A 19,718-nucleotide genomic window follows, 5' to 3' on the forward strand; every position below is an offset into this window, starting at 1 on the left:
AAAGCACCCCCACAACATGAAGCTGCCACCCCCGTGCTTCACGGTTGGGATGGTGTTCTTCGGCTTGCAAGCCTCCCCCTTTCTCCTCCAAACATAACATAACATAATAGTTCTATTTTTGTTTCATCAGACCAGAGGACATTTCGCCCAAAAGTACGATCTTTGTCCCCATGTGCAGTTGCAAACCGTAGTCTGGCTTTTTTATGGCAGTTTTGGAGCAGTGGCTTCTTCCTTGCTGAGCGGCCTTTCATGTTATGTCGATATAGGACTTATTTTACTGTGGATATAGATAATTTTGTACCTGTTTACTCCAGCATCTTCACAAGGTCCTTTGCTGTTGTTCTGGAATTGATTTGCACTTTTCTCACCAAAATACGTTCATCTCTAGGAGACAGACTGCGTCTACTTCCTGACTGGTATGATGGCTGCGTGGTCCCATGGTGTTTATACTTGCGTACTATTGTTTGTACAGATGCATGTAGTACCGTCAGGCGTTTGGAAATTGCTCCCAAGGATGAACCAGACTTGTGAAAGTCTACAATTTCTTTTCTGAAGTCTTGGCTGATTTCTTTTGATTTTCCCATGATGTCAAGCAAAGAGGAACTGAGTTTGAAGGTAGGCCTTGAAATACATCCACAGGTACACCTCCAATTAACTCAAATTATGTCAATTAGCCTATTAAATCCTAGTAAAAATTCCCTGTCTTAGGTCAGTTAGGACCACCACTTTATTTTAAGAATGTGAAATGTCAAAATAGTAGAGAATGATTTATTTATTGCTTCTATAGCCATGACATAATTTTCTGGAATTTTCCAAGCTGTTTAAAGGCACAGTCACCTTAGAGTATGTAAACTTCTGACCCACTGGAATTGTGATACAGTGAATTATAAGTGAATCTGTCTGTAAACACCTGTTGGAACAATTGCTTGGGTCATGCACAAAGTACATGTCCTAACCGACTTGCCAAAACTATAGTTTGTTAACAAGACATTTGTGGAGTGGTTGAAAAACGAGTTTTAAAGACTCCAACCTAAGTGAATGTAAACTTCCAACTTCAACTGTATATAAAATGTGTAACAGAGCCTTTCCATAAGTCCACTCAAGTTTCTTCAACTGTCTTCTGACTGTGATTAGAGCGATGTTGATGTTGTGCTGTGATGCCAGCAGATTCCAGATTTCCTTTGCCGATCACTCATTATCTTCAACTATCAGTGAGTCGATGGCTTGAATAGTCTTGTTGGAAATGGAAAACAATGTAAAAATGTGCAGCATACAGTAAAGACCAGCAGTCAATTTATTTAAGCATTATTTTTTGCATTATTAGGCCAACTTTACAGTATTGTAGCCTACTGTACCTGTTCCTTTTCCTGGGCTTTCGCGTTCGGCGTAACACAGGCGAATAGCACTGTCCGTGACCATATTCCCCAAGTCTAACAGTATTTTACCAACATGTTTAATTATTCAAGGCTCCTTTCTCTTCTCTGTGCTGGAGTTCTTTTAAGAATACAAAAGAAGCCATGCACACTTGATGGGCTATCAGCAGGACAATAGACTCTTACTGCGTCCACCAAATGCATTGTTTTATAACCACATCTGGATTGATCCATGACGAATTACTATGGGAATAAATATCACTGAATGAAAGAAATATTGGAATAAAGTAGGCTAATGAAGGCAACAAATAGTTGCTTACTGGAACACCCTAAGTCATCCAATTGTTATAATAGGATTTGGCGGAGAGTCAGGCGGAGAATGACGCGATGAAGAGGGCGAGGAAGGAAATGGAGTCACAATCCATGCCAGGCACACCTGTGAGCTCTGGAACTCCACCTCCGACTGGCAGAGTCACCATATGTGGCGGGTTCGTCAGGTCGTCGGTTCACCCTGACATTTCCATTCCTCTTCTGACAACAAAACTTGATGAACTGCTCACCAGGCACAGCAAAGTCCGTCCAGACTGTTATGCTGTTCTGCTATTCCAAGGATGTGTAACCGAAGAGAGATAACACGAGTTGACACAGAATACCAACTGGGATGGATACCAAGGCAAATGTGGCTTACCAGTGAACCTCCGGGTGTTCATCATTAATACTGACTTTCAGAAGTTTCTGTCCATAACTGATGCAACCCGAAAAGGCATTAAAGACAGAGTTAATGAGTACTTCAGGTCATCGAGAAAGTCTGGACATGGCCTGCTCTCCCTTATGTAAGGAATTAGGCACATTACCATGTTTACTATGTAATGAAGGGTATGTTAACTTGTCAGACTGCACAGTAGCTTAATAAACATATGCATTTTGAAATAGTATTTTTTTTTTATCAAAAAAAGTTCATTTAAGAATAAAGTAGACTAATGAAGGCAACAAATTGTTGCTAACTGAAACTCCCAAAGTCATCCAATTGTTATAATAGGATTTGAAGCAATAGCCTACTTGAATGTGGTCAACTATTTCAGCACTGTTTCGCGCTGCTCTGAGACAAGCAAGACTACCTATTAAAACAGTTTTTTTTAAATCGAATTCAATAATATATTTGTAGCACTATAGATGCTGTGGTCAGTCAGAGTTGAGTCCTATTGTAAAGTGTAGCCCAAAGGCCAAAATGGGCAAACTTGCAATGTATTCGATGGTTAAGTACTCTAAAACCAGATTTGCCCGAACAAAAAAATGCATCAACCCCTACAAATATATTAATTTATTATTAACCCTGCATTATAATTTTATAAAAGCCCCTTAGATATTAATTTAGAATCCTTTATATTTAATTAGATTTACTACTGTACAAGGATATTTTATTGATTTGCCAGTATTTTCGTTTAGAGATTCCGGTAAACTCTTTGATGTTTCCTTTTATGTGTCCTACCAATTATTATTGGATTATTCACCATGGCAACCAACAACATGTTGTCGTGTCTTTGGCTATGCCGGATTAAGTGATATGACATGCTAACCTATAAAATTCTTTCTCTGTAATTAATATTACCTGATTAAGCTAATCATGTAAATGTAATTAACTAGAAAGTCGGGACACCACGGAAGAACGTTTATAGAGCCGTTATCTTCCGAATAAACTCTTAAAGACCTATTTATATTTATATTTTTTGTATTTTACATCGATAGCAGTCAATATTAACCCTTATCTTATTTTCAGTCTCATAATGAAAGTTGTAAATTCTTGGCTATCTTCACGAACCCTGGATAACAAGTTGAATCAGCAATACAAAATTGGGTTTAATTATTTATTTACTAAATACCTAAACTAATCACACAGAATTACAAATACACAGAATACAAATGATGTCATACAGAAAACGTCCCTGGTGGACGGAACCTGTATGATGGCTGGTTACACAAAGGAAAGGGGCTTGGGCTTGAATGAAAGAGCGGGAAGACTTAGGAACAAAGAAACAGCAGCTATGCTATTGTAAATACATTATCTTATGCATTACTAAATTACCGCCCATTTGGAAAAGGAAAATGCAATAAATATTTACTCTGAGCTGCGCTTCGGTATATTGGTCGTAGATGCTGGCCGGGTTGGCCAACAGATCTTCCTGTCCTCGGTAGAATGTCTCTGGTGGTAAATTGGATATGTGGTGGTATCTTCGTCTGTTTGTTAGACTGGATCCATCGTCCGTCCTTTCCTAGCCCACGTCTACAGTGGCCGCTGCTAACTCAACGGCTAGGAAGTATCACTTCTGTAGTGAATAAGCTCAAAGTTCATACCATTCGCCACCAAAGCTCACGCTGAGGTTGGCTTAGTTCTGTACTTGACGTGTGTCCTTCTAACGTAGAGGCTGCAGACCTCATGTACTGGAACATGTGGTTATCTTTTCGTCAAAGTCTTATATAGTGGAGAGGGGGAAGGATGTGTTTCATCGTTTATAACCCCTGTCTCTTCACAGGGGTGGGCCACTGATCAAGCAGGGCACTTTCCTTATGAAAACCCAATTCTCTCATTTGGAAGCTAAAATTACATTTAATCTCCTAACAAACAATTTCAATATCAAACATTTCAATTGCATAACAATTCCATGTGACTCTGATAACTAGAGGGTGTATACTTTCCCAGGTACAGTTTATGTCATCCTGTCATCAGTCATAATGTCTCAGATGACAACCGAACTGACATCCATACTCATTACGTTCCAAAGCATATTTCCAACTGGTTTTATTACCAAAATATGGTTCCTTTCCCCATTTGTTTGATGTTCCCAGACTCTCTATATTTAACACAGGCTATTCAGCAGTCCTTCAGTAGGGTCAGAAACAAGAGGGGAAGGGAGAAAGGTATTTATGGGGGGGGGGGGTCATAAACCTTACCCACAGGCCAACGTCATGACAATGTATTTCTTAGTTAGGATGGCTTTTGTGGAGATCAGACTGTTTTCATTTGATATTTGTGCATTTTTGACCAAATGTAAGTCAGAACAAATACTTATTTCACTTTTATTATATTCCTGTTGCTATTGTTATACGTAAACACAAGAAATGTGTATGTAGAGGGGTAACTTTCTTCACCAGTTCTCTTACCATGTTGTACAATTGTGTTATTTACACCAACAATGTTAATTCTCTTGAGAGGAATTATGGTGTGTTATTTTTGCCTATTCTCATTGTCCTGTTGGTTTTGTCAGACTGCACAGTAGCCTAATAAACATATGCATTTTGAAATAGTTTTATGTTTTAAATCGAATTCAAACCACGGTAGATGCTGTGTTTTTGGTTGATGCCCAATATTAAAAACGGTCAAAAGCATTTCTGAATTCAATCACTTTATTGTTGAATTATCTAAGGCTCCTTTCTCTTCTCTGTGCTGGAGTTCTTTTAAGAATAAAGTAGGCTAATGAAGGCAACAAGTTGTTGCTTACTGGAACACCCAAAGTCATCTAGCTGTTATAATAGGATTTGAAGCAATAGCCTACCCGCGTGTGGTCAACTATTCCAGCACAGTTTCACGCTGCTCTGAGACAAGCATGGGGACTGGTCTTGATAAATCAATGAGATTTTATTTTCACTGAATCTCCATTTGGGTATTGGTTAGCTTACAATTATGGTGTGGAAATATTAGGATTATTTTACGGAACTCTGAGGGTTTAGTTTTAGTTTTTCTTGGAATAGAAACACCATAATATTAATCAAATGAATTAAGTTACATTTCTTAAAATCAATCCCATATACTATGATCTTACAAAAAAGGTTTTAAATTCTCTCGTACAGCCAATATTGAAAACAGTCAAATGCTTCTCAAAGATGTCTTCTGGTGGTCAAACTAGCACTAACTAGCATTAATGGTAACAATGGCTGACACTTAAATAACATGCCATAGCATTCTGCAGCAGAACACAAGCTGTGCTGCAGTATGACGCAACTTCTAAAGGATGATGCAGTGTAAATTAAATGTATTGGACATGATTTAGAAAGGCACACACCTGTTTATATAAGGTCCCACAGTTGACAGTGCATGTCAGAGCAAAAACCAAGCCATGAGGTCGAAGGAATTGTCCATGGAGATCAGAGACAGGATTGTGTCGAGGCACAGATCTGGGGACAGGTACCAAAACATCTCTGCAGCATGGAAAGTCCCCAAAAACACAGTGGCCTCCATCATTCTTACATGGAAGAAGTTTGGAACCACCAAAACTCTTCCTAGAGCTGTCCACCCGGCCAAACTGAGCAATTGGGGGAGAGGGGCCTTGGTCAGGGAGGTGACCAAGAATGTGATGATCCCTCTGACAGAACTCTACAGTTCCTCCTTGGAGATGGGAGAACCTTCCAGAAGGACAACTACCTCTGCAGCATTACACCAATCAGACCTTTATGGTAGCGTAGCAAGACGGAAGTCACTTCTCAGTAAAAGGCACATGACAGCCCACTTGGGAATTATCTGGTCTGATGAAACCAAGATTAAACTATTTGGCCTGAATGCCAAGCTTCACGTCTGGAGGAAACCTGGCACCATCCCTACGGAGAAGCATGGTGGTGGCAGCATCATGCTGTGGGAATGTTTTTCAGTGGCAGGGACTGGGAGACTAGTCTGGATCGAGGCAAAGACAATCCGAGCAAATTACAGAGACCCTTGATGAAAACCTGTTCACCTTCCAACAGGACAATGACCCTAAGCACACAGCCAAGCTGACACAGGAGTGGCTTCGGGACAATTCTCTGTATGTCCTTGAGTTGCCCAGCCAGAACCTGGACTTGAACCCGATCGAATATCTCTGGAGAGACATGAAAATAGGTGTGCCGCAACACTCCCCATCCAACCTCCCAACCTCTTGAGAGGATCTGCCGAGAAGAATGGGAGAAACTCCCCAAATACAGGTGTGCCAAGCATGTAGCGTCATACCCAAGAAGACTCGATGTTGTAATCGCTGCCAAAGGTGCTTCAACAAAGTACTGAGTAAAGGGTCTGAATACTTATGTAAATGTGACATTTCCGTTTGTTGTTGTTGAATAAATTAGCAAAAAAATCTAAAAACGTGTTTTTTCTTTGTTATTATTGGGTATTGTGTGTAGATTGATGAGAATAAGGCTGTAACGTAACAAAATGTGGAAAATGTCAAGGGGTCTGAATACTTTCCGAAGGCACTGCATGTTAAGTTGCTAATTGTGCTGACTGACTTATTGACTGGAGACATGCAAGCAGAAAATACAACATTTGTGATTTAGTGACAATCATGTAAAAAAAGAGAGCAGAGTTAAACCTGCCAAGACATGCCATTATACAAGTTGAAGCCTTTTAAAAGCAGCTTAGTAAAACGCCAGCTATCAGAAGATTTGAGATGTACAGTACATGGCAAGTTTTGGGAAGCTAAAGTTTGTACAGGGATGTATTAAGTAAATCTCTGCTTACAAGCCAATGTAAATTAAGAGCCACTAAGGCACTTGAGTGACGATGCCAAAGAGTGAGGCTTCTTAGGTATTACAGTCCCCAGTTTAATCAAGTCATTGCGTTTCTACTGTAAATACCAGAACATATTTTCAAACCTAACGAACTATTGGTCATATTATCTGTCCTCTTACCTCCAAAGTAGAGGTTGTCTCCTGCGTCCATGTGGTCCGCCAGCTCAATGGTTGAGGACGGCTCATTGTCCAGAGTCATGGTGACCTGGAGACTTCGGGAGCTGAGACTCACGGAGTGCCACAGTCCATCATTCACTCTGTGACCTGTGGAGACAGCAGGGTGTAGGTTCTGGGTGATTTGGAGACTTTAAAATACACTATCAATCTCTGCACATCACTGTTATTTTACCATAGCAACTACACTGTTATAAAAACAATTTACGAAAAAAATGTCCAGTACAGTTTTATATTTAGATATACAATCTGTTTGTCTGCAACAAACCTCTGCATTCACTCTGTTGCTCTCGCAGATGTTGACTTTATGGATCTCCCTCCACACTACACACACATTTCATATAGTTTCCCTTACATTATCAAATAAACAAAGGATCACCCACAACCCCCATCTGTTGTGTTTGTAGTTCCATTCTGAGAAGGAACCAATGGTAAACCTCAGTGGTATAATCTTTGGTTTTTGATTTAATTAAGCTCAGGCCTTTACAGTGAAGGGCATCCAAGCTCTGTGTGTGTCTGCTCTGTCTACAATCCCCTCTGTGCTTGCCATCTGCTTGCACGGTTGCAGGCTAGGAGAATTACAATGGAATGTAATTAAATGTGCTAGATTTCAGGCAGTAAATTGTTTGAAACAAACAAAAAAAGCACACCTGGTTCAAACATTGACTCTGAAAAGCCTCCAACATGCAACAGATGGAGGACGACCTCGGATTGTTACTGATAACATCTTGATTATGTTGCAGTGAGTGAGATCAGTGTCAAATGAGCACACAGACACAGAGACGGGTCAAACATAACTCTGTCTGTCTGCTATGTCTTGCTAAGCATGTAAAAATAACTAAATCCAACTATATGGAATCCCACCTCCATGCATATTTCATCTCCCCATTGTTATTAAAAAATGAACAAAACCAAATGCTCATCTTTGTGTGTGACAGACCTGGGTTCAAATACTATTTCAGGCATTTCAATTACTTTTCAATACATTTCAAAACAAGGATTCAGATAACCTTGATTTGAAAAACAGACATTTTTCTCAATACATTGCAGTCAATGGAAAAAGACAAGTGTCACAGGGTTGATGTTTATGTCAATACATTGCATTCAATGGGAAAAAGATGAGTGTCACAGGGTGGATGTTTATGACATACATTGCATTCAATGGGAAAAGATGAGTGTCACAGGTTTGACGTGTATATCAATACATTGCAGTCAATGTGGAACAATTAGTGACACAGTGTTGACGCTTATGTCAACAGGAAAAGATTAGTGTCACAGGGTTGAAGCTTATGTCAATACATTGCAGTCAATGGGAAATGATGAGTGTCACAGGGTTGATTCCTAAGTGAATACATTCCACTCAATGGGGGAAGATTAACATCACAACATGGAAGCATAGAGAAAGGCATCACAGACATGAACCCTCCTCTCTCTCTGCCTCCTTCCCTCTCTCTCTCTTATCTCTTTCTCCCTCCACTCTGTCTATCTCTCTTTCCACCCTCTCTCCTTCACCCTCTCCCTCTATCTCCCTCCTTCTTTCACTGCACTGAAGTCCACAAGCGAAGGGAAAAGGTGAGAGGAGGAGAGCGTGTAGATGCAAGAAGGAATTATACATTGAGCAAGTGATCATGCTGTTTGTATGTGGCTGCTATGAATTGTGTTTGCGTGTGATCAGCGGTGTATTCATTCCGCCGATTCTAGTGCTGTCCCTGACTAAAACAAATCTTGGTCGACCGGGAGTCGTCTGTTTTTGGTCAAAATCAATTGGTCAAAAAAATAATTATGTGTATTTTTCCATATATAGACCCACCCTATGTTTGAATACAATTAACTATATGTATGTTACCTGAGCATGTCTAATGCTTTAAGCACTGCGATTTAAAAATGAAGACACAAATTACTAGAGGGAGCCAGAGATCAATTCAGAGAGATCAATTCCACCAGAAGACAAAAACCTGTTCCCGACCCTCCTGCTTCTGCTGCATGCTGCTGCTGGCCTTATGCTCCTGAAGTTGCCGGTAATAAGCTACACCAGCGGTCGGCAACCTTTTACATTTGGAGTGGCAAGTTATCATACCATTTCTATTGATCTGCGTGCCAGTTATGATTTTCATATTCACATTTTCATGGAACAGATTCATTTCATGTTTCATGTGGTTATTCAAAATGATATCTAAATGAAAATGATCCAGATTTAAAAGTAACTTCTATTGCCATTGCCAGTATGTAAAAAATTGCCTACATGAAGCCAACAAATAAAAACATTGCAGGTAGAAAATATCCTGATAAAAATGAATATCCTATAAATCACATTGGATATGCATGGCCTGTCTGCAAGGAACTTGAAACATTGTATCAGCCATTAACTTGGTCTGGCCCAAAGCTCCTGCTAGCAAACTTGCAACATTGTATAAAATATTCTGGGCCCTCAGAGTTTCAGGTACCAGTGAGCTCCCGGAAAGACAGACACAGCTGTAGGCTATTTGCCCAAGGGATAAGAAGTAATCAGGTAGGCCTTTTTTTTATGACGTTTCACCAGATCAGAGCATTACATTTTTTTCCCCTTTCATGCTGAGTAATTATTGAAAGGGAGAGAGCTGGAAAGACTTTTCAAATAAGCTAGGTTGAGGAATAATTCTCATTCTCAATGGATGTAAAAACAGACTTGTTTACTTGCTGTTTGAGGCGAAGAAAAATGGTGAGTTAAGACAATCTGAAATAGTATCAGATCCCCAAATGGGCACATTTATAAGCCTACATTTGCGCGCAGGCCAGGTAGCCTAGGCCTATTTCTATGCGTAAACAGGTGCGTGTTCTTACTCAAGACTGACAGGAACGCTCCAAACAAAAGACAATTAATACTTGTAAATGGAATGAAATAAACCAAAACTTTTTTCTCACAAGTGTAGCCTAGGTTGTGCGCTCCGCAAATAATGTGTCCACTCCTACAAACACAACGGTAAGACTGTAATAACAATATATTGAATGCATTAACAGAAATTACCGTAACCAAACAAACATTGTAGATTAGAAATGATGGTAATTAATGGTAAATGTACCACTGGTAATACTGGTGAGCCACCCCCGCGGCCTCCACAATGGATTAGTCCTCTCAGACAGGCCTGAATCCAACAAGTGTCTCGTGTGCCATATCTATATATTTTTATATATTTGCAACTGCTTCACTAAAATAATCTTGGTCGACCAACAGCCTATCGATCAAACAATCGACCAATCGACTAAATGGGGTCAGCCCTAGCAGATTCTGTTGAAAAATGTTTCTTAAGTGGAAGCAAAAGGAACGTGGATAAACATATCTGACTTTTTACAATAGAAACTATCATTTCAAACTGTTGGACTAATGATTACACCCTAGATCAGCTAGATGCAGGTGGGAGTGTGCAAGGCGGTATTGAATGTGTCACTGTCTATCACCTTGATTACTCTAATTTTTCTCTCAACCTGTGCACCTATGTTGTAAACTTTCATTCATAGGCTCGGTTGTAGCAACTTCATGGTGGATTTAGGGAAAATGTAAGTATCATGTAGTAGCCAATGTTACACTGAGCTGGGTGGAATATGAATGACAGTCATCCAATATGCTGTAATAGAAATAAGGCTGTGCTCATATTGCCCTCCCTGATCTTAAACGGCACCGGCCGCCACTGCGGTTAGGATAGGGTAAGGGTTGAGCTGGGAGTGGACATGAAGCTAGGGTTAGGGTTAAAGCTTAGAGTTAATGTGACATCGAGTTAATGTGCTTTTGAGTGACATCGGGAGAACGGTTGAGACTAGAAACTAAATTTGTTGAACAGACGCTCCCGATGAACGCAAGCCTACATATGACCATGTGCAATTAATTATTCACAGTGAAAACTTGGTCCACAGTGAGCAAGGCTTTTCTTTCAAAGAAAAACATTACCTACAGCCCCCACATAACTATGACGGCCCATTGACTGCGATTGAGCTAGCTAAATATCTGAGGCTCGCATCCGACCCTAACCCGCTAATATAGAAAATGTGCTACAGTCAGAAACGACATAACCATTTTTTTGACAGCGGGGTACATGTATTTGATATTTGGTATTTGATAGTCAACTTGTCTTTAATTAGATACACGCAGCTTCTCATCTGTCATTATATGTTGCCCTAGAATACTGAAATAAACCTTTGCTCACCAGAATAATATCATAAATTTATAGAATAAATGCTTCAATCAAGTTGACATCGGTAAAGTTTTCTCTGTCATCTCTGCTTCGTTGGCAGAGCAAAGCCGTTTAAGGACCGGGGAGAAAATGCAATAACACAAAACAAATTGAAATATTTTCTGTGTAAAATTTCCAAATGACATGAGTTTGACCAGTTGCAAGGAATTATAAAGCTGTAAAAACTGTTTAAAGGCACAGTCAACTAGAGTATGTAAACTTCTGACCCACTGGAATTGTGATACAGTGAATTAGAAGTGAAATAATCTGTCCGTAAACAATTGTTGGAAAAATGACTTGTGTCATGCACGAAGTAGATGTCCTAACCGACTTGCAAAAACTATAGTTTGTTATTAACAAGACACTTGTGGAGTGGTTGAAAAACTAGTTTTAATGACTCCAACCTAAGTGTATGTAAACTTCCGACTTCAACTGTACATTTGATTTATAATTTACTGCAAGAAAATATTAATTCTGCAGGAGTTAATATTAAGCCTATGTGAGAGGATATAGACCTACAGTCAGTCTCCAGATTTAATTTTCCATTTAACCCATCTGAACAGTAGGCTAAAGTTCCATTGACGTGCCATAGGCGTATTCGAAGTCCCCGTCTTGTGACTGTCAAATGTGTATTCTTTTACCACTTCCCGAACTCTCAATTTCGCAGCTTTTTTCTTATTGAATTAAACTCCGACATTATCCTTTTTGCCTCAGTGGATCGACTAACCTTTTGGACCAGTTCCCAAAAGCATTTGGCGATTGGCGTGTAGGCTATTTGGCACGCATACGGTTAGGCCCTAAAGCTTAGGCTTACGCAATAATGCCAGATAGACAACAAAATAATTCTAGAAAAACCTCAATGTAGCCTACAGACACACCCATCCTTCATCCATACAATATTTAATTACCCTAAACTCGCCTGCCCTTCGGATATACAGTGCCTTCGGGAAGTATTCAAAGCTCTTGACTTCTTCAACATTTTGTTAGGTTACAGCCTTATTCTAAAATGGATTAAATCGTTTTTATCTCCTCATCAACCTACACACAATTTCCCATAATGATGAAGCAAAAACATGTTATTCGACATTTTTGCTAATTTATTACAAAAAAAATGAAATATTACATTTTCATAACTATTCAGACCCTTTACTAAGTATTTTGATGAAGCACCTTTGGCAGCGATTACAGCCTTGAGTCTTCTTGGGTATGACGCTACAAGCTTGGCTCACCTGTATTTGGGGTGTTTTTCCCATTCTTCTCTGCAGATCCTCTCAAGCACTGTCATGTTGGTTAGGGAGCGCTGCTACACAGCTATTTTCAGGTCTCTCCAGAGATGATCAAATGGGTTCAAGTCCAGGATCTGACTGGGCCACTCAAAGACATTCAGAGACTTGTCCCGAAGCCACTCCTGTGTTGTCTTCGCTGTGTGCCTAGGGTCATTGTCCTGTTGGAAGGCGAACCTTCGCCCCAGCTTGAGGTCCTGAGAGCTCTGGAGCAGGTTGTCATCAAGGATCTCTCTGTACTTTGCTCCATTCATCTTTCCCTCGATCCTGACTAGTCTCCCAGTCCCTGTCGCTGAAAAACATCCCCACACCATGATGCTGCCACCACCGTGCTTCACCGTAGGGATGGTGCCAGGTTTCCTCCAGACATGACGCTTAGCATTCAGGCCAATCTTGGTTACATCAGATGAGATAACCGTGTTTCTCATGGTCTGAGAGTCTTTAAGTGCATTTTGGCAAACTCCAAGTGGGCTGTCATGTGTCTTTTACTGAGTAGTGGCTTTCATCTGTCCACTACCAGAAAGGCCTGATTGGTGGAATGCTGCAGATATGGTTGTCCTTCTGGAAGGTTCTCCCATCTCCACAGAGGAATTCTAGAGCTCTGTCAGAGTGACCATCAGGTTCTTGGTCACCTCCCTGACCAAGGCCCTTCTCCACCCGATTGCTCAGTTTGGCCGGGTGGCCAGCTCTAGGAAAAGTCTTGGTGGTTCCAAACTTCTTCCATTTAAGAATGATGGAGGCCACTGTGTTCTTGGGGACCTTCAATGCTGCAGAAATGTTTTGGGACCCTTCCCCAGATTTGTGCCTCGACACAATCCTGTCTCTGAGCTCAACAGACAATTCCTTCAACCACATGGCTTGGTTTTTGCTCTGACATCCACTGTCAACTGTGGGACCTTTATATAGACAGGTGTGTACCTTTCCAAATCATATCCAATCAATTGAATTTACCACAGGTGGATTATAATCAATTTGTAGAAACATCTCACAGATGATCATCTCACGGATGCACCTGAGCTCAATTTTGAGTCTCATAGCAAAGGGTCTGAATACTTATGTAAATAAGGTATTTCTGTTTTTTATTTGTAACAAATTTGCAAACATTTCTAAAAACCTGTTTTTCGCTTTGTCTTTATGGGGTATTGTGTGTAGATTGCTGTGGGATTTACTTAATTCAGTACATGTTAGAATAAGGGTGTAACGTAACAAAATGTTGAAAAAGTCAAGGGTTCTGAATACTTTCCGAAGACACTGTAACTGCGGGGACATCGGGTTGTGAGTCAACCTGCGCATCACTACCCTGTAACGCTGACATTTTACCATTGATGGCAATGTATTGAGAAAAACGTCCGCTACTGTGACATTTTACCTTTTGAAAAAAACGTGACAGGATGACATTTTCCTATGATATCATGTATACAAGAAGTTGAATATTGTAATGAATTTGGAAATACACTTTGTAAGTACTTGAAAATACTCAAATACACTGACTCAAATACATTACGTTGCATTAACTCAGGTATTTGACAATTGTATTTTAAATACGTTTAAAAAAAAAAATACATTCAAATACAATTTGGTCGACTATTTGGTACTTGTTTTGGGCTGTGTATTTGAAAATAATGAAACACACAGAAAAAAAAAACATTAAAATATGTAATACTCAAAAACATGTATTTGAACACAGGTCTGGTTTGTGAACTCAGAAGAGATAAGCACAGGTCCAATTGAATGGATTCTCTCCTCTTATAAGCTTTACTCATAATCTTTACTATCACTATCAGACTATCTGTGTGTAAAACCACAAACATTCTCTGCAGTAATAAAATGGGTTTCTCATTGTCTGCCTGCTTCACTAGAATACAATAGCCTTTTATAATCTGAGTCCCCATAGGCAGAACCACTGATTCCAGCCCATAGTGTGGGTCAGCTAGGCTAGAGGCTGTTGGCCTGGCCCTCACCGGTGGAGACCTCTTCTTTCTGCTGGGCTGATGTGTGATGGGTCAGGCGCAGCCGGCTGTTGCTTATCTGCAGCTCCAGTCTCTGGGGCTCCAGGGACAGCTGGGTGGAGAGCAGTAGCCCATCTGGGTTCCATGTTCTGAACTGGAAACGCACCGTGAAGCCTCCTGAAGCAGACGGCGTGGCCGGGAGCGACAGGAAGCTGCTGCTGGAGCTCAGGAATGTGGTGGACACCAGCTGGGGCTGCGAGCACGAGAAGGTCACGTTGCCCTGGTGACACACATGGAACACACAGTCTTACAGTCACCTTGCCCCGATCAAGATCAACTTTCAACATTTAGGGGTTAATTAAAAATCCTTACTGGCCCCCTTCTAGAAAGAGAGAAAGAAAATGGAGGGTATAGTACGAGACCAAAAAAAAGAGAGAGAGAGAGAGAGAACAATAGAGAGAACAGTGGAATGAGATAAAATCAACTCTGCAGGGAGCTGGGTTACATGCCACTGCCAACCCCACTATGACTCCTAGGGACAGGAAGAGCCAGTACAGAGGACATGAGTTCCTGTACACAGGAAAAGGTCAGAGCAGTGTGGGGATGAACACATCATCGATCCTGGTGACATGGAGTGGCAGCGACATGGAGCACGTTAACTAAACCCTCCACAGGGACTCTTCCATCAAATCAACCAAACTTGATTTCAGTATCCTTCTATTTCAATAGGCTGACACTAACTCACAGTGAATCATTGATAACTTATTTATGCTAATGCTATTTCAGTGTTAGCGGATTTGTTGTTAAAGGTTGGGTGACACCCGTTGTGTATCACACCTCTTGTGTTTGGGGCTGTAAGACCACTGAGACAGAAGGTTTCTCAAGGTTAATATCCATTAAGATGTATCATTTAGGGGCTGCACAAGGCCCTGACATCTCCGAGAGGACTACCTTAAATTATGCAATTTACCTCGGGCTACAGGAGGTAATAATACCTCTATATTGAATGGATCACTGAATACAGCTCCTGCTCCAACTCATCACTGAGCCCTGATCTCTTTCCAAAATAAGAACAAGAGAAGAAAATAGAAGACTATTCTCTCAGCTCTAAGTGGTTCTTGCCATGCACCCTGTATTCCCATGGATACCTATCCGCAGTCTGTAATTTGTTATGCAACAACTGTTACGGTTCACTAGTTCTCTAAGGTTAGGTGTTGTTAACCTCCACTTCTAACACAATGGAGCATTATCACTTACATAAGTTAATATATTGGTAATTCAGAGCAAAATAAATGTGGCCTTGGCCTACAGTTTATGCATTAAAAATGAGTAGCTGAAAAGCTTTTACCACACTGTAGATCTGAGGCTTGCGTCGCTTGGCTAGGTCAATGATGTTGATCCCGTTGTAGTAGAGGTTCTCGATGCAGCCATGGAAGTTCTTCCTCAGGAAGGTGCCAGGCTTACCTGGTAGTGGGATGCCCCCGAAGCTGAGCTTTGATGAGGAAAGAAGGGGAAATATATAAAGAAATAGAAGAAAAGTCCTACGAAAGTATAGTGTCAGGTTGAAACGAGATGTCAGATTCTAATGAGATAGACCAAGTATTATTCTTAATCTCACCCTGGTTTTGGGTCAATGTGTTTTTCTGACTGGATGCTGGTGGTGTAATCTACTCAGACCTACTGTAAGGAAATATTATGGATGTTTGGATAGACACACCTCATAGTCCACCTCCAGAGAGTCTCCTTCCCCCTTGGTCCTGAAGTGTTGCGTGTGGGTGTCCACGGTGAGGTTGACCTGCTTGTTGAAGCGCTCGATGAGGACAGAGTGCCAGTGCTGGTCATCCAGAAGACTGCCCAGAGTTACCGCAACACGACCACTGCTGAACCGCAGCCGGGTGTCATCTGAAGACAAAAAAACAAATTGATAATAGAAGCATGACCTTTTTACGATTTAGGACTGGTCGGACACCACAGAGTGTGCGAACAGAGGCAGCTGTTGTCTGTGTGTGTTGTGCTTTTTCTCAGAGTTGTAAAAGCAAGCAGACCAGAAACTGGCTATTCTTTATTTGACTGATGTCGCTGGCAAGATAACTGCTGTTTGGCTCAACAGAAGAAAAAAAAAAAATCTTCCCCCAGTGCTGAGTTAGTAGTGTAACTGACATGTAATGTTATCCAATGCATTACATGTTTCATCCCCTCTCAATGGAAGTGCTGTCTGAAGTGAATAAACTAGCTAGCTAACTATTAGCTACCAAAGCCAGTTCAGCTACAGTATCTGTCAGGTAGCAGTATTTAACAGTTCTTGTTTGTATGGGAATGTTTTGTAGCCTTTGTTTCAATCTTGAGTTGATGGGAAGGCTACAGTCTGGGATCTGGGAATAATTTTCATTTCAATTATTGAACCATTGACTTTATTCTTGGATAATATAATGTATAAATGTACAGCAAGGTACTTCTTTGTCATGCCTCATCTGAGCAGGATCAGATGGCGACAGGGGTCTCAGCAGGATCAGGCAACCAGGGAAGAGCAGTCTGTGATGGCGTGGAGGTGAACATTTGCAGATGCAATACTTTGTCTGTGCAGCAAACACTGGACAAGCCAGAAGCTTCAAAGATTTATACAATTTTAAGACAGTCTGACAAACCTCTAAAGATGAGTTCCAAACTGTATTATGGGCTGATATAGAGACCACATAAATTACTGTAGTTTAATACCATCCATAGAACGTATTATATACCAGTAAACATGAATATAATGCACACAGAAATGTAATTCCACTGCTGAAGGTGTAAAACACAAAAGGGGGCATATTTGCTTATGTTACGCTCTTGTGAAGGCTGGCTGAATTCTGGAGTATGTGCTTTTATCTCAGCATGTCTACAGATTCTCCCTTCTCCCTGTTTTTGTTTGCTTGGAAATGTTGATACTGAAGACTGTTGAAACTGTGTAACCTAGCATTTATAGCGGCTAAGAAATGCATTGCTGTCACGTCCTGACCAGTAAGGGGTCATTTTTGTTATGATAGTTTAGTCAGGGCGTGGCAGGGGGTGTTTGTGTTGTGTGGGTTTTTTTTGGGGGGGGGGGGGGGTTGATCTATGTTATTCTATTTCTATGTTTAAATATGTAGTTTTTCTGTTTCTATGTTGGAATTGTTTAGGGTTGGTCTCTAATTGGAGGCAGCTGAATCTCATTGCCTCTGATTAGAGACCATATTTATGTAGGGATTTTCTCATTGTGTTTTGTGGGTGGTTAATTTCTGTTTTTGTATTACTTACCTGACAGAACTGTTTGGGCTGTCAGTTTCTGTTTCTTTGTTTCAGTGTTCAGATCAAATAAACACATGATGAGCACTAACCACGCTGCGCCTTGGTCTACTCCATTTGACAGCCGTTACAATTGCCATTAACTGGAAGGTTGATTATCATTCCACAAAGTCACAATGGATGGCAGAAATGTGAAGTTATATATCACTCGATTTGATTTATTACATGATTAAAGGTATACTGTGCAACTTTCATAAGGTCTGGATGCCTTATGTGGAATAATGTGTGACAAAAAAGGAATCTGTATTGAAAACATGCCCACGTAGGGGAGATAATTATTTAAGAAATCCCTAGCTGCTGGGCTGCTCAGTCCTGGCCCTGGTGGTCTGCCATACTGTTGGTTGTCACTCTGGCCTTAGACAAACACACCTAAAACCAATAATGAATGTTTCACTAAAATACTAAAGCTGAGCGGGGTGTGTTGGATTTGGGCGCTGCAGGGCAGTGGACCCCTAGGGGCAGGACGGGACAATCCAGCTATATTGTGCAAGTAAAAACAGCTCTACAGTACTATTAGGCCTGTGATATGAATTACAGTGTCCTCCATATTTATAGGACAGTGAAGAATGTTTTATTCTTTTGGCTCCATACTCCAAAGGTTTGGATTTGAAATCAAACAATGACTATGAAGTTAAAGTGCAAACAGTCAGCTTTAATTTGAGGGTATTTTCATACATAGAATGTAAAAAATGAGCAAACCCTGCCCACCTGGGGCACTGGGTCAAGCAAAATGAACTCGCCCAATGGAACCTCTTCCCCAGATAAGACGTGTGGCTAGTACTTGCCCTTGCTCAGAAAATAGCTGCTGTAGTGAAAATGGGCTTCCATAAAGTTGTTCAACAATCTTGAGCAGATGGCCAGGATATGGATTACATCCGACTACTTTCTACTTGGTCTGTCAACCGTCAAACCAGAGACAGGTGTGTTGTTGGTAAGTAGCTCAATTTGGCTTATAGCTATGTCATTACTTGACAGGCTATGCTGCAATGAAGCTAGGCTATTATGCTGTGATGTAACTAGCTAAATAAATAGCCTCTACCTGACGTGTAATGTAAGAGGAAGATTTGCATAGCTAACGTTGCACCTGAAGACAGGTCTGAAGAATGGCGCTGAAAAGTATAGAGGCCGTTTTATGGGCTCCTGACCAATTCTGCCATTATGTGTGTTTTTTTGTACATAATATTTCTGCCATTTCCTATGACGAAAAGAGCGTCTGGACATCAGAACAGCCATCACTACTCTAAATTTGAATGAAGATCTCTACTTCAAAGGGTTGGCGGCGCAGGACATACTGATCACTCCGGACCAGGCCCTAATACCCGACAATCGGAAGAGAAATAGACGGCAATATAGAGGCCGACATGCGGGCACCCTGATGAAACTACCCTCTCTTCTATTGGCAAATTTACAATCACTGGAGAACAAACTGGACAAGCTTCGTTCGAGACTACCCTATCAATTGGACCTGAAGAACTGTATTATCCTATGTTTCTCAGAAATTTGGCTGAACAAGGATATGGATAATATAAAACTAGCTGGTTTTTCTATGTATCGGCGGCAGGAAAGAACGGCAATGTCGGGTAAGCTCAAGGGGGGTGGTGTATGTCTCTTTGTTAACAACAGCTGGTGCGCAATCTTTAATAGTAAGGAAGTCTCTTGGTTCTGTTCGCCTGATAGAATATCTCATGATAAGCTGTAAACCATACTTTTTAACAAGAGTTTTCATCTATATTTTTCGTAGCTTTCTATTACCAGTTATCTACCACCACAAACCGATAAGGGCACTAAGAACCATCAAACAGACAAAGCGACAATACAGAACTATGATCGAATCCTAATACACCGGCTCTGACACTCATGGATGTGGCAGGGCTTACA

The 19,718-nt window shown here is 40.8% G+C and overlaps 1 protein-coding gene across 1 annotated transcript in view; it reads right to left on the minus strand.

Annotated features, from left to right (window-relative positions):
* LOC106586279 (contactin-associated protein-like 5) overlaps positions 1-19,718 on the minus strand; it is a 130,450-nt gene that overhangs the window by 34,604 nt on the left and 76,128 nt on the right. The window contains exons 6-9 of the mRNA XM_014173405.2: positions 16,234-16,418; positions 15,865-16,008; positions 14,529-14,796; positions 7,026-7,169 (exon numbers count right to left, since the gene is read on the minus strand). Coding sequence (XP_014028880.1) covers positions 7,026-7,169; positions 14,529-14,796; positions 15,865-16,008; positions 16,234-16,418 — 741 coding nt within the window. The remainder of the gene's footprint in view (positions 1-7,025; positions 7,170-14,528; positions 14,797-15,864; positions 16,009-16,233; positions 16,419-19,718) is intronic.

Source organism: Salmo salar, chromosome 25 (assembly GCF_965601325.2).
Source record: "Salmo salar chromosome 25, fSalSal1, whole genome shotgun sequence".
Taxonomy (NCBI): Eukaryota; Metazoa; Chordata; class Actinopteri; order Salmoniformes; family Salmonidae; genus Salmo; species Salmo salar.